The sequence below is a fragment of the Lepidochelys kempii genome, chromosome 4 (assembly GCF_965140285.1).
Source record: "Lepidochelys kempii isolate rLepKem1 chromosome 4, rLepKem1.hap1, whole genome shotgun sequence".
Lineage (NCBI taxonomy): Eukaryota > Metazoa > Chordata > Testudines > Cheloniidae > Lepidochelys > Lepidochelys kempii.
Window position 1 is genome coordinate 53,948,718 of NC_136383.1, and position 13,239 is coordinate 53,961,956.

The following is a 13,239-nucleotide window of genomic DNA, read 5'->3' on the forward strand; positions in this document are numbered from 1 at the left end:
CACACGCGCCCCCCCCCGCCGACCGCGCCCTTTGCCCCGGATGTCCCGCTCGGCCGCGCGGGGAGGCCGCGGGGAAGCCGCCGGAGCCGGAACCTGCTGCTGGGCGGGTAGGGCTGGGCCTTGGGGGGTCCGTGGGTGATGCGGGGGGGCCGCGCCGGGGGCCTGTGTCGAGTGGCGTATTGGGATTGTGTGTCTGGGGCGGCGGGGGAGGGGCGTCGTGGGTTATGCGCGTTCACACGAGCAGCCCCGCGTAGACCCGCCGCCCTTGCTGCGTGGCGCGGCGCGGCGCGAGTGCGGCGGGCTCCTGGGCGCTGTGGTTGTCCAGATAACCCGATGATACTTTTACAGCCCGTGTCCTGGCCGTGTGAGCGCGGAGAGAGCACAGATCTCTGAACGGGGGGGTGTGGGGCTGGGGTGCGCCCGCCATTGCCTCACGTCTGGGGGGTCATTCCCATGTTCTTATTTTCTAAATTTTCATTGTCAAAATAAGTGAACAATCGTCACTTGGTGGTTCAGTTTCCTTATGTCCTCTGTTAACAAACTTGATGTTTTGCAGAATCCAGTGATTCAGAGTGGCCACCCTTTTTGAATTTGTCTGCCCAAAAGTTAGGTTCCTAAATCCATGTCAAGGCCCCACTTCTGCAATGACATCTGTGTGTGTGTGTGTGTGTAGAGATTCACCTGCATAGATGTCATTGCAAGACCTGGGCTGTAGGCATCTAAATAGAAGTGGCCTGATTTTTCAGAAGCATACCAGCTTCCATTTAAGTCAATGAGAATGTGAGATGCTCAGTCCCTCAGAATAAGGGCTACTTTGCTTAGATGCCTAAATATTGATTTAGGAGTCTAACTTTAGTCCCATAGATTTTAAAATTTTGGTCAATGTGTTTCCCAATCACAGTGAACTAGTTGTACAGTTTTGTCTGTGCTTTTTTTCTGAAGATTTGCTGCAGTAAAAATAAGCAGAATACATAATACACTGTATAAAGTGAGTGCACATGCTATGGAGTGTAGTCAAATCTTGTCCTATTGCTAATGCATCTTATTTTGTCTGAAGCTACTAGAGTTACAGTAGCCCAGTTAAAAGACAAACCGGGTGCCTTGGAAAAGGCATATAGGTAGTTTAAAGTTAATACAGTTCTATGCAGGGGGAGCATCTTCGCTGAAGCTCACTAACTGTAGGTGTGCGTAGAGCCCTGTGCAGATAGAAAATTTGTACCTGTATCTGATCTGCAATCCGGAAACATGGACTTTTTTGTAAATTGTGAAATTTACAAGGAAGTGAAAATAGGATTGTAGAATAGAATGTCTCTTGCATTGTGAGGCTGCTTCTACATTAGACTTCTTTCTGAGAAAGTTCCCATCATTGCTAATTTTGGCATAGCTCCACTGAGCAGAGCAGTAATATAGATGCAGCTTCAGGTAGTTGCCAACATTTTAACCTGTGTCTAAACCTGTTCAGAGTAGGTGTTGTAGTGCTTCTGGCAACTTGTCTATGAGGGTGCAATTATGGGTCTTTTTTTTTCTTTCCAGAAAATAACCTCCATGTAGATGAGACCTAATAGGCTCCATCTTAAATCTTCAAAGTTAACAAATTATTTCCAAGTTCCCCACACTTATTTAGTGCACCTAACTACATCTACTTCTGGAGAAAAGGTACAAAAGGTAAACTCCAGAGGGTTGTTTTATTTGATTTTATTATGGGCTTCAGAGCAGAACAGACCTGAGGAAACTATTGGATAAACATATAAGGTTTGTTGTGTCAAGAGCACAGAAGGGGGGATGTGTATGAGAATTTTCTTACCTGTTGAGGTGAATTTTTTTGGTTTTTGGTTTTTTGTTAAAACAGCTTTCTGATGATCAAGAGGATAGATGATTTTTTTTTCTCCCTATAACTAGAGTACAAACTTTTTAAACAAATGGTTTAGTTTATTAACTTCAGCTTTAAAAATTAACAATTATGTGTCTTCCTAAATCCACCTAATGGGTGGTTTCCCATGGTGATATTTTTCCAACAAGAATAAAATGTCATCTTTTAGAGAGAGTAGTTAACACAACTGTTTTGTGTGCAAATCTCCTTTGTACATGTTATGGACACAGGTGTGGATAAAGTAAAATCTAATGATTTGACTGAAAAGATTGATCATCTACATCTGTTAATTTCAATGTTTAGAGGTATTTTTAAGAAACTAAAGTGTTTTTTCTCTCCTTTTAGGCTGGCTGCAAACACAGTTGAACAGATACCACTGATACTCTCTGATTCCAAACAAGATGAACACGTTGTCATTGCTGCTAAGATTCCCTCACTACCGTTTTCTGAGAAAGATTTCTTCCAAAAGCTTCCACTCAAATTTCACTCCTAGATCATTATTTCCATATACCCAATCTTTTAATTCAGTATGCTTGTATTGTACAAAGTGGATGTTGCCAGCAAGTGATTTGAAAAGAGGGATGTGTTATCAAGCAACCGTAGACCAACAAACACAGGGACTTTGTGACAAGGAACAGAGACTTGTAGACAAACTTTACAGTGGATTAATCCAAGGGCACAGAGCCTGCTTGGCAGAGGCCATTACCCTCGTAGAATCAACTCAGAGCAGGAAAAAGGAGATAGCCCAGGTGCTCATTCAGAAGGTATTATCCTACCACAGAGAACAAGAAAAGTTAAATAAAGGAAAACCACTAGCCTTTAGAGTGGGTCAGTCCTCTTTTGTCTGTCCAGTAACTGTTGTGATCTTATGATGATATCATCTCTTGTTTCCGATATTTATAATTTTTAAGCAAATATGGAGTAGAGTCTGAAATCATTGGATTATTAATAGTTTGTAACCATCTTTAAGTCACTTGTATTGTTCATAAGAATAGCTTCTCCACAATGCTGGAAAATACTCTTAGGGAGGCTTTAAAAATGGCCCCTCAATTTCTGGAGAGGATATAGGGGAATTTCTCATGGATGATAGGATTAGTTTTGCTGAGCTGAAGAATGTGGGGGGCTAGAAGGCATAGCTGCACCAGCTGTTCAGATGAGTTTAGATGAGCATTACCAAATGGCTGTATCTTTTTTTCTTGAGGTGCATGTGTTTTCCCCAAAAAAAGGAAGAGGAAAAATTTTCAGTTGTTTTATCATTAGTAAAGGCCCCACCTTAAAGCAACCTACCTTTTAGCTGAGGAGAGGTGGTTGAGATTCCCTTTACAGCCCATCAAATGCTTCAATATCAGTTGGAAGGATCACTGTAGAGTGGTGTAGTGCACAATTGCCTTATGCATTTGTATGCCCAAAGGAAGCAAGAACTGGAGCATGGCATCTTAAATGTTAGTGAAGAGCACAAAGCGCAAAGGAACAGGCCAGTCCTAGTTAAGTTGTCTTAAATTAGAATGCAAGTCATCCACCTTCTTATCTGAAACAGCAGCTTTAAATACTAAATGATTTCTGAAAATTGTAGATTTGACATGTTGCATTTTTAAAGTTCTGCAGTGCAAACCAATATTGAGAAACCTCTGTTTGGGAAGAGGAGAAGAGGTTAAAGAAATCAATCTTATGTTGCTATGGGCAGAATGAATAAGCGTTAGAGAAGTGAATGATCCCCTCCAGAGCAGACTGATGTAATACACTGCAAATCCAAAATGAGAAAGTTTGGATTTCTTCATTAGAAAATTCAATATTAACATGTAACTCTAGGTGCCTTAACGGGAAGATGAAATCTACCAGTATGTGGTTTATGAAGGTGATTAATTGTAGCAGTTGGTTGCATTTTGTGATATATCTGGAGGAGGGAAAGGGGGAAGTTACTTTTTCAGTCAAATCTAAATTAAAAAAACCTACACCCCTCTATTAGTAGAGGGTTTTGTGTGGAGGTGAGAGTGTGTACAAAAGAGGAGGGGTCGTTTACTAGAAGTGACAGGCCTCAGATTATTTGTAGTAAATAACTGGAATAGGGTCTCATACTATTTTTCTGAATTATATTTTTAAGACAAATTATTTCTTTCACATTATTGTCAAAGGAATGTGTTGGGGATTAGTTCATAACATTGAAGAGCATTGAGAAGGAAAGATCAGTAGAGGCTGTTGCCTATTTCATTAAACTAGAGTTTTTTGTCCCCCTACTACTTAGGATTGTCTGGTCCCCCTGGTGCTGGGAAATCAACATTTATAGAATGCTTTGGGAAAATGCTTACAGACAGGGGTCACAAAGTGTCTGTGCTGGCTGTGGACCCTTCCTCTAGCACAAGTGGTGGTGAGTGTGTCTTAAAGCTTTTTGTCGGCTCTCCTGCATTTAATCTTGACAATATCTGGTGCTTCTGGTGTGTGTGGTTGAAAATTTATCCTATAAAGTTACATTAATGAACTATATATTGCTTTTTAGTCATTTTTGTGTGCTGTGGAATTAGGCATCATAGTCCCAGTTTTGTGAGGTCCCCAAACTTGTGCTGTCTTCTGGTGGCCTTGTACAGCCTCTCTCTCCTGGTATTGTATGGGGAAAGGGAAAACTTCCTTTTCTGTGATCAGTACTGTTATTGTTAAAACTTTGCGATGTAGACTGGAAGTGATGCCAAATAATCTCTTCATTTAGAGGCCATCAGAATACACTTGCAACTCAACCTCCCCCTCTCCCCACCAATATATATATTCCTGCTTTGCCTTGGATCTTGGAAAAATACACTATCATCCTTGAATGGGAACAAATTGTTTAACTTCTGTGGGACTATCTTGGTGCCAAGATTGACTCTTCTGTGTAGTAAGTCATGGTGATGTTGCAGTGCCGCTGAACTTGACTAACTTTTGTGGGCTACCTGCTCTTCAGCAACAGGCTCTCCAAACCCATGTTGCTTTCGTCTGCAAACCCTGCCCCTCCCAAAATTTAAATCCTCTGGTGCAATGCTGACTAAGCTTGATTTAGAAAACTTATCTGGGACCTAACCAGTAGAAACTGAGATTTTAATCCTTTTGTCATAGATGGCTGTATCTGACTAATACGTTATCATTTTCTGTATATCTGTCTCTTGAAACTTGTTATAATTCTACTACTGGGAGATGTTACAGGTTAACTATGAATAACGACTGTGCGATTAGTTGTGGCTAGACGGAATATGCCTTGAATGTGTAGTGGAGACAAGACTTATAGGTCACCAGAGAAAGGGTCAGGATAAGGAACAAAGGAGGACTGAGAGGGTCTGTCTCCTTTTAAACTTTAGCAACACTTGTCATACTAGTAAATTTTCATTAAATTCAAATAAAAAATTGACTATAGGAGAGTTTCGTCTTGGGAGGACACTGCTTGTCTTTGGGCAGTTTCCTATGGAGTGGGAGGGATAACAGATAGGTAAGAGTTTGCTGACCCAGCTGTGCTCAGATCACATAAAGGGGTTCAGGACTTGCAGAGTCTGTGCTGGCATAGAGGGAGCCCTCTGAGTTTAGGGACAGTGGGTTGCATTAACTTGCCGTTACACTTTTGTGATATTCTCACATCTTGCAAGCCAAAAGAGCCACACAGAAGCTTGCTAGCACACAACGCTGGGAAATTCTCATTTGATTCCACAGCAGAGACACTTACCTGCCCACCTATGTTATTGACTATTGAAAATTAACGGACTACTTGCCCTTTTTGAAATTGTTAATGTTAAATGTTTAAGGCTCGCTCTTGGGTGATAAAACACGGATGACTGAGTTGTCAAGGGACATGAATGCTTACATCAGGCCATCTCCAACCAGGGGAACGTTAGGAGGTGTGACTAGGACCACAAATGAAGCTATTCTGCTATGTGAGGGAGGAGGCTATGACATCATTCTTGTGGAAACAGTAGGTATGTGATTTAAAAGTAAAAATTAAAAATTTAGCGCTTGCAACCGCACTGTACTGTCCAGGCCAACTTATGGCACTAATGATGCATATTTCCTCTTACAGCTTTTCTTCTGCCTTGTCTATTTCTGGTACTTCATCTTTTCTGTTCCATTTTGGTCCATTCCTTTCATAAATGTGTGTTGACTTCACCCAATGGGGCCTTTCTGTTATGTCTTTAAGCCTTGTCAATTCTGAGAGAGAATTTTATTAAAACTAGATTTCATACTGACCTTCATTGTATCCAACTTTGTTGAGCTCAGAAAGAGAGGGAGCCATAGTGGGACTTCTCCTTAGTACTGTCATTAGAATGGCTGTGAAAGTTCAATTCTGGTTTCAATTTTTCAGGTGTGGGGCAATCTGAATTTGCAGTTGCTGACATGGTTGATATGTTTGTTTTGCTGCTACCACCAGCAGGAGGAGATGAGTTACAGGTATTTATCTTTCTCAAATGCTAATTATGACCTAAAACATAAGTCTGAATTTGGAATGTGTGTGTGCATTAAGTCTGAGTAAGCAAGTATTAGTAGTATTTTCCGAAGTGCTTGGTGGTGTCCTCACTCTTCTCCCACTGAAGTCAGAATCTTACCAACTTGACCCACAAAATTTGGATCTGAATTTTCCCAAATGTTACAGGTGTTAGGATTTGAAGTTTTGGTTCTGGCCAGTCTCTTATGATCCACATTACTCATTAGATATGATTAACTTCTCACTTTTGAATGCTCATATATGTACATGACGATGACAACAACAATCAATTGTGTAACAACTGATTAGTTTAGCAGAGGGGTCCTCAGACTGGGGGGTCAGGACCCCTCAGGAGGTTGCGAGCCGTCAACCTCCACCCCAAACCTGGCTCTGCCTCCAGCATTTATAATGGTGTTTAAATATATTAGAAAGTGTATATATTCGCACTCAGAGGCTTGCTGTGTGAAAGGGGTCACCAGTAAAAAAAGTTTGAGAGCCACTGGTTTAGCAAATTCAGTTATGCTCCTTTCAGGTAATATATGCCAACCCATGCTATACATACATGAAGGGTGTTAGTTTCTCATGGTAGAGGAATAAATATGTGAATTTAATGGTTCAGAGTCATAACAACTGCCTAACTACTAATGAAACCTCAGACAGTCCTAATATTAGGAAATTCCTGGTGCCTAATGATTAAGATTCAGCCTTCCTAGGGGAGCAGTGGGGGCAAAAGACACATCTGGCTTCAAGACTAAGCTTGATAAGTATATGGAGGAGATGGTATGATGGGATAGCCTAATTTTGGCAATTAATTGATCTTTGATTATTAGCGGTAAATGTGCCCCATGGCCTGTGATGGGATGGGATCTGAGTTACTACAGAGAATTCTGGGTGTCTGGCCCACATGCTCAGGGTTTAGCTGATCCCCATATTTGGGGTCGGGAAGGAATTTTCCTCCAGGGCAGATTGGAAGAGGTCCTGGGGTTTTTTCGCCATCCTCTGCAGAGTGGGGCTTGGGTCACTTGCTGGAGGATTCTCTGTACCTTGAAGTCTTTAAACCATGATTTGAGGACTTCAGTAGCTCAGTCATAGGTTAGGGGTTTATTACAAGAGTGGGTGGGATTCTGTGGCCTGCATTGTGCAGGTCAGACTAGATGATCATGATGGTCCCTTCTGACCTTAAAGTCTGTGACTCTAAGAAGAAAGTCAGGGGGTAAGATAATACAACAAACAAGCCCCATTAGTTTATCAAAGTTTTATGACTGAGCATTAACATATTCATTTTTTTCTCCTTTTTCTTTTTCCATTCAGGGTATTAAACGGGGTATAATTGAGATGGCAGATCTAGTTGCTATAACTAAAGCTGATGGGGATTTAGTTGTGCCTGCACGGCGGATACAAGCAGAATATGTTAGTGCTATGAAACTGCTTCGCAAGCGCTCTAAGGTTTGGAGACCAAAGGTTTGTATGTTTTCACAATTTTCTTCTTTTTATTTCCGAAGAGGTGGTGTGTAGGTTACGGGACTTAACTTAATCCTAACTACATATTAACCACCTGGACATTTATGTAAAAGTCTCTCCTGCACCACTTGTGCACCAGCGGCTGAAACATCTTTGCTACTTCTTTCATGCAATCCCTTATTTATTGGGTACCCTCCCTGAACTAGTTTAGAAAGCCATTACTCGCTCGCTCTCTCTCGCCTCCAGATCCTTCCTCAAAACTCACATCTACCACGTTGCCTACAGCAAAGTGATAATGGCTAGACCTAGGGTCAGGGGGGCTTGCTGAGTTTTAATCATTTCTATACATTTTTAAGAAGTTTGGGAACCATCTTGTTGTAAACCATACTAACCTATGTAACTACTATTATCCATGTTTTATTTTCTCCTCCTTGTTATACCCACTTGTGATGTGTGTCATGTGATTTTAGTGCAATGACCTTGTCTTCCTCTGTGTGTACAGCACCTAGGACAATGGGTCCTTGATTCTGTGGGCCTTCAGGTACTACCGCAATACAAATAATTAGAATTCATAATTGTGACAAAGAGTCAGTCATAAAATGCTTTTATATATAAATGAGGCTTCCTTGGTCATGGTTTTCTGTTCCCATTCTACCCCCTACACTTAGAGTGCTTCAACTCCCAGTCATTTGAAACCCAATTAGTGATTGGACATCACTGTAGAACAACTATTACTTTGCTTCCTGATCAGATTTTTAGTCCTTTGGCTTATCCCTTTGAAACAAAACCCAGGAAGTTATGCAAACTGACCTGAATGTGCCCTTTGAAACAGTGTTATTGATGCAAATGTGTTCAGCTTTTAACATACTTACATAGGTGGCACATACATTTGTGCTTTGCAGTGTCTAGTGATTAATTTGTTCAAGCGGCAGAGCAATTTACACAGAGCTGAAACCTTTACCCAATAAAGTTTAATAGGGAATGTAGTCTTTCCCTGTCTGGTTCAGTTCTGCTCCATATAAACATGAACCAGGAGGGCTGACAGGTGACTTGAGATTTATATCAACTGGCAGAAGCCACACACTCCCCTCCTCAGCACTGCTGAGCAGAAGTTTAGATATGGAAGCTTTTGAGAAACATGCTTTTTTTATTTTAAGAGGAAATTTTAAGAAGTTTACAAATCCTTGCCCTGTAAATATCAGCAAGAAAACAATCCTTACAACAGTAAGCTTAAGTTTCAAATTACACAGGAATAGAGTCATCAGATCTTTCTTTTTAGAGTGTTACCATATTATAGAGTGAGCATCATTACAACACCTATAATATGTAATTTCTAGAGATTTTATTACATTGTGTGAAAGCTCTCTCTCTACACATTTAACAGACCAGGCATCTCCGTGAAGTGTTAATAGTAAAAAAAAAAAAAAAAAAAGGACCCGTGTGGGTTTTTTTGGCTGACTAAAAACACTTCTCTAACTAGGGTGTTTTTAGAACTTGTTTCAAATGGCTTGGATGTTTGCTTTCTAGCCTACAATCACTCTTCCAATGTACAATGAGAAGTTAATACTGTTGTTATAGTATTGAAACTATCCAGGGTTTCATATTAATGTGGTTATGCAAAGACCTAACTGACTTCCCATTTAAGAAGTAATATTGTATACTTTACCTTTAATTTGATAGGATCCTAAAACCTTCTACAAATTATATTACTGAACTGCAGCAACTGCTTGGGTGTAAGCCATCAGACAGTACAGGGGCAACTTTGTTCAAGAATACTTAGGCAAACCCTCTTTGTCACAAGTACTATAGGATGTGAGTAACATTTTGGAGGTGGCAGAAACTTGGTTTTCAAGTCTCATCAGGAGGAAACACAACATAAGCTGCATGGGGGGAGCGGGGGGGGGAGAAAAAGGTCTACAGTAGCACTGAAGGATGAGTTTGCCTTACTAGGATTGGAACTTGTGATTGTAGTAGAATCTAGCTGATGCAGAACTCAGGTGTAAACACCCTCCCCAACCCAATGATTACTTAATTTCTTTTAAGATGTCGTCCTTAATCCAACAGGTAATGCGCATCTCTGCTAAAACTGGAGAAGGCATTTCAGATATGTGGGATAAGATGACAGAATTTCATGATCTCATGCTTACAAGTGGTGAGTTGACCACGAAACGACAGAAACAGCAGAAAGTGTGGATGTGGAATCTAATCCAAGAAAATATGCTGGACCATTTTCGGAGTCATTTAGCAGTGAGGGATAAAATTCCACTTTTAGAAGAAAAGGTTCTCAGTGGTGTCTTAGCTCCAGGGCTGGCAGCAGACCTATTGCTGAAAGCATTCAAAGACAGACCTTAAGATACCATGTTCTACTGTGTCATTGATCAATTTGCACAAATTATTTAAACATTAAATAAAATTTTCCTAAGCATGGCTTCACATTTTTATTACTGCAGCATACTTGCATATAGTACTAGACTCAGGCAAAGATAATACACATGAGGAACAAAGCTAGTTTCTGGGAGTACTACAGATTATATTCGAAAAGAAAAATGTACACGTCTAAAACTCTTATTTGAGTACAGCATAGTGAAGGATGTTGGTTGTTTTAATGAGCTTGTAATAGAAATTGTTAAAACAAAATAACTATGGTACTGTTTGTCACAGCAAGCTAGTTAATTTGTTTGCCTGTTTTCCAAATTTTTCAGCACTTGTCCTATTATCCTTATTTTGTATGGGGGTTTTGTTGGTAATAACTGTTCTTGGGCTCATCTGTGTCTTTTACTGCAGGGGACATGCCTGTTAAATTTTACAGTGCATACATGACCTGTCTGTATAACTTACCAAAAACCTGAGATTTTTCTGATTCAGTAAGCACATTAAACAACGAGTCTCCAAAGTCTCATGTACACAACAAAAATAAGTGTTTAAACATGGCTATGGTATAACACAGCTTACTGCTGCTGGAGCCTTCTGTGGTTTAGGGCTACAATTAGATTCTATCCACGCTACAGATTTCAGCTCTGGTATAGTGGTAGATGCTGCAAGGGGAGCGGTTGCCAACATGGATCATTGCCCATCTCCTCACTGTGAGTGACAACAAAAGTGTTGGGTGCTGTATAATTACCTAAGCAAAACCTGTTCTTTGTGTTACAAACAGATATAGCATTGAAGTAGCCTCGCCTGGGAGCTATATTTATCCAAGGAAACACCCTACTCATATCTCCTGAATAGGAATTTTTTAAAACAAAAGGTGAAGTTTCATTAGGTAATATAGCTAATGATAAAGACTTCAAGTGGAACCCACATCAGAGTTTAATGATAAAGATAAGTATTTCCATAACTAAAGAGCTATAAGTAAAAAAACAACTTTGTCTATAGGGGTTTAAGGCCATTTGGCTGGATCAAAGCTTCAATTTCTAAACTTTCTCCTGTTAAATTCACCTTAAGTACTTTGACTATTTAAGGTCTATACGCACATTTTGATATCCTTTAATAATATTTGGAGGATCTTCTAAAATATTATTTGGAAAACATGGTCTGTTTGGCAGAAATGTATTATTACAGAAAAAATGCCAATTTTGGAAACTGCAGAAAAGCAATAAAGCAATAATTGGAGTTCTATGAAGAATTCTTTGTATCTTGCATAGGTAAATTGAATTTTTTAATTATGTTAAAAGTGGGGATACTTGATTTTGCATCTATATTTATTTCTCTAGATCTTCAGCTTTTTTTTTTTTTTTTAAACTTCTAGGTAAATTGCAATACATCAGAAAAGTTAGCTTTTGAAGACACTAGGAATTTTTTTTTATCCTTAGACAATGAAGAACCCCCCCTTGTTAAAGTCCTGCTACTTTAATTCTTGCTGCCAGGATTAAAGTTAGTTCGCCTGTCAGGTGACAGCTTTTGCCTTATTTTCCAGTATCCTTCATTATGATAAAAAAAGAAAGGATAAAATTGGATGGAAGGACCCCATCCTGCAAACATGCATTTGCGTTCACAGGACTAGCCCTGCTGAAGTACATTTTCAGGGATTATAGTACTGAACAGCAGGACAACCATGGTTTGGCTGGTGAGGGATGAAAGGCAGTTTCCGTATGGAGAAAACTTGCACTCACGTAACTGATTTTAGTTATACTGATGCAAACCCCTAATGTAGTTTGGCTGCACCAGGGTAAAATGATGCTTAAACCACTGTTGGTAACACATGAAATTAAGCTACCACTGCCTAAGAGTGAACATCTACCCTTGAGCTAGAGGCTTAATTTCCAGCTCAAGTAGTTCTGATCAAGCTAGTGCACTAGACATATCCAGGGCATGACAGATAGCTGCCCTCTGTATGATCCTGTCAGAAACCCTAGATATGTACTTGGGTGGATAACCCCTACTGCTGCTCATGCCAGCTGCTGTTCGTAGCATGTGTACATCTACTGGAGCTGGAAATTGTACCATCCAGCTCCAGTCTAGATGTACTCATGCTAACTCTGATAGGAGGATGAGGGCAGAAACACAAATGCTTTATGATGACATCATAATTGGTCACAGTATAATGCTAAATTGCACCCATGTGAGAGGAAGCTGTATCAGCTAGAGTATGCCCCAAATCAAAAGCCAGGGCTTTAAACCCCCTGAAATGTAGTGAAGTTTGCATCTGAACTTCATTCTTTGGGTTAATCTCTAACATACATTGTTCATTTACTAAATGGGCTGTCTTGATCACACTTTTATGATTGTGTACATACTTACAAAATTAAAATCTAAATTTCAGGCTGGCTGAGGGCACCCACCTTGTGGACGGACTAATATGCTACGTAACTCTCGGTTGGAAACTGGCTTGATCTAGAAAGTGATGAGAACAGCATTTAGACTGGTTTTCTCAATATTTTTCTAGACCATCTGTGTGATGAAAAATAGTGGAGTTCATCCATGCTAATCTATTAAAACAAAACTTTACCCTTTTGACTTTTTGTTCGAGTGCTCAACGGCTGCCATTTTCCATCTCCGGGGAAAATCTGAAACTATTCTACTTAAACAGTCAAACTTGCTAAAAGGAATCTACAGCTGAAGTGCCCTCAGCAAATTCAATCCCCTTCTCCTAGCTTGGATTATTCTCTTCATATCTAATCTCTGTTTTCAGTGATGGGGCCAAGTGACCCACGCTTGGCTGACTGCTCCATTGTCAAAATTACCGCTTTTGTAAATTCATTACCTCCTGGTTTACAAGCTTGTCAGCCTTGAATAAGTCTTCTCTTGTCTGTTCCTTATGTGTGTAGCTCTGCAAGCTGCACTGACTCGCTTCCTGTGTGTTTGCTGAGGCTACTGTCTGTAAATAAAATTATATTTTTAACCTTGGAGAAGAACTCCCTCCTGATGTTTACTTTTAAAAAGTAGCCATGTCTTGCTATGGTATCCACTCCCTCCACACTGCAGTAACTACCTCAGTTTTCTCCCTAACGCCACATTTTTTATTCTATTTTTC

The 13,239-nt window shown here is 40.2% G+C and overlaps 2 protein-coding genes across 7 annotated transcripts in view; one reads left to right on the forward strand and one right to left on the reverse strand.

The window, feature by feature from the left end:
• Positions 1-13,239, forward strand: part of MMAA (metabolism of cobalamin associated A) — a 13,674-nt gene continuing 435 nt past the window's right edge. The window contains exons 1-10 of one of the 4 annotated variants that reach the window (XM_073341284.2): positions 1-107; positions 1,534-1,665; positions 2,216-2,698; positions 4,113-4,235; positions 5,632-5,802; positions 6,186-6,271; positions 7,617-7,766; positions 8,269-8,307; positions 9,831-9,918; positions 10,921-13,235. In XM_073341284.2, coding sequence (XP_073197385.1) covers positions 2,272-2,698; positions 4,113-4,235; positions 5,632-5,802; positions 6,186-6,271; positions 7,617-7,766; positions 8,269-8,307; positions 9,831-9,918; positions 10,921-10,937 — 1,101 coding nt within the window. In that variant the 5' untranslated portion in view covers positions 1-107; positions 1,534-1,665; positions 2,216-2,271 and the 3' untranslated portion in view covers positions 10,938-13,235. Of the gene's footprint in view, positions 108-1,533; positions 1,666-2,215; positions 2,699-4,112; positions 4,236-5,631; positions 5,803-6,185; positions 6,272-7,616; positions 7,767-8,268; positions 8,308-9,830; positions 10,295-10,920; positions 13,236-13,239 lie in introns of those variants that run through there. The other 3 variants (XM_073341283.2, XM_073341281.2, XM_073341282.2) reach the window with 3 other exon arrangements.
• LOC144930492 (uncharacterized) overlaps positions 12,664-13,239 on the reverse strand; it is a 27,251-nt gene continuing 26,675 nt past the window's right edge. For all 3 annotated transcript variants that reach the window (XR_013635699.1, XR_013635700.1, XM_078852490.1), the window contains one exon: positions 12,664-13,083. Coding sequence is in view for 1 of the 3 variants with exons in the window: in XM_078852490.1 (XP_078708616.1) it covers positions 13,022-13,083 (62 nt within the window). In the remaining 2 variants the exon portion in view is untranslated. The remainder of the gene's footprint in view (positions 13,084-13,239) is intronic.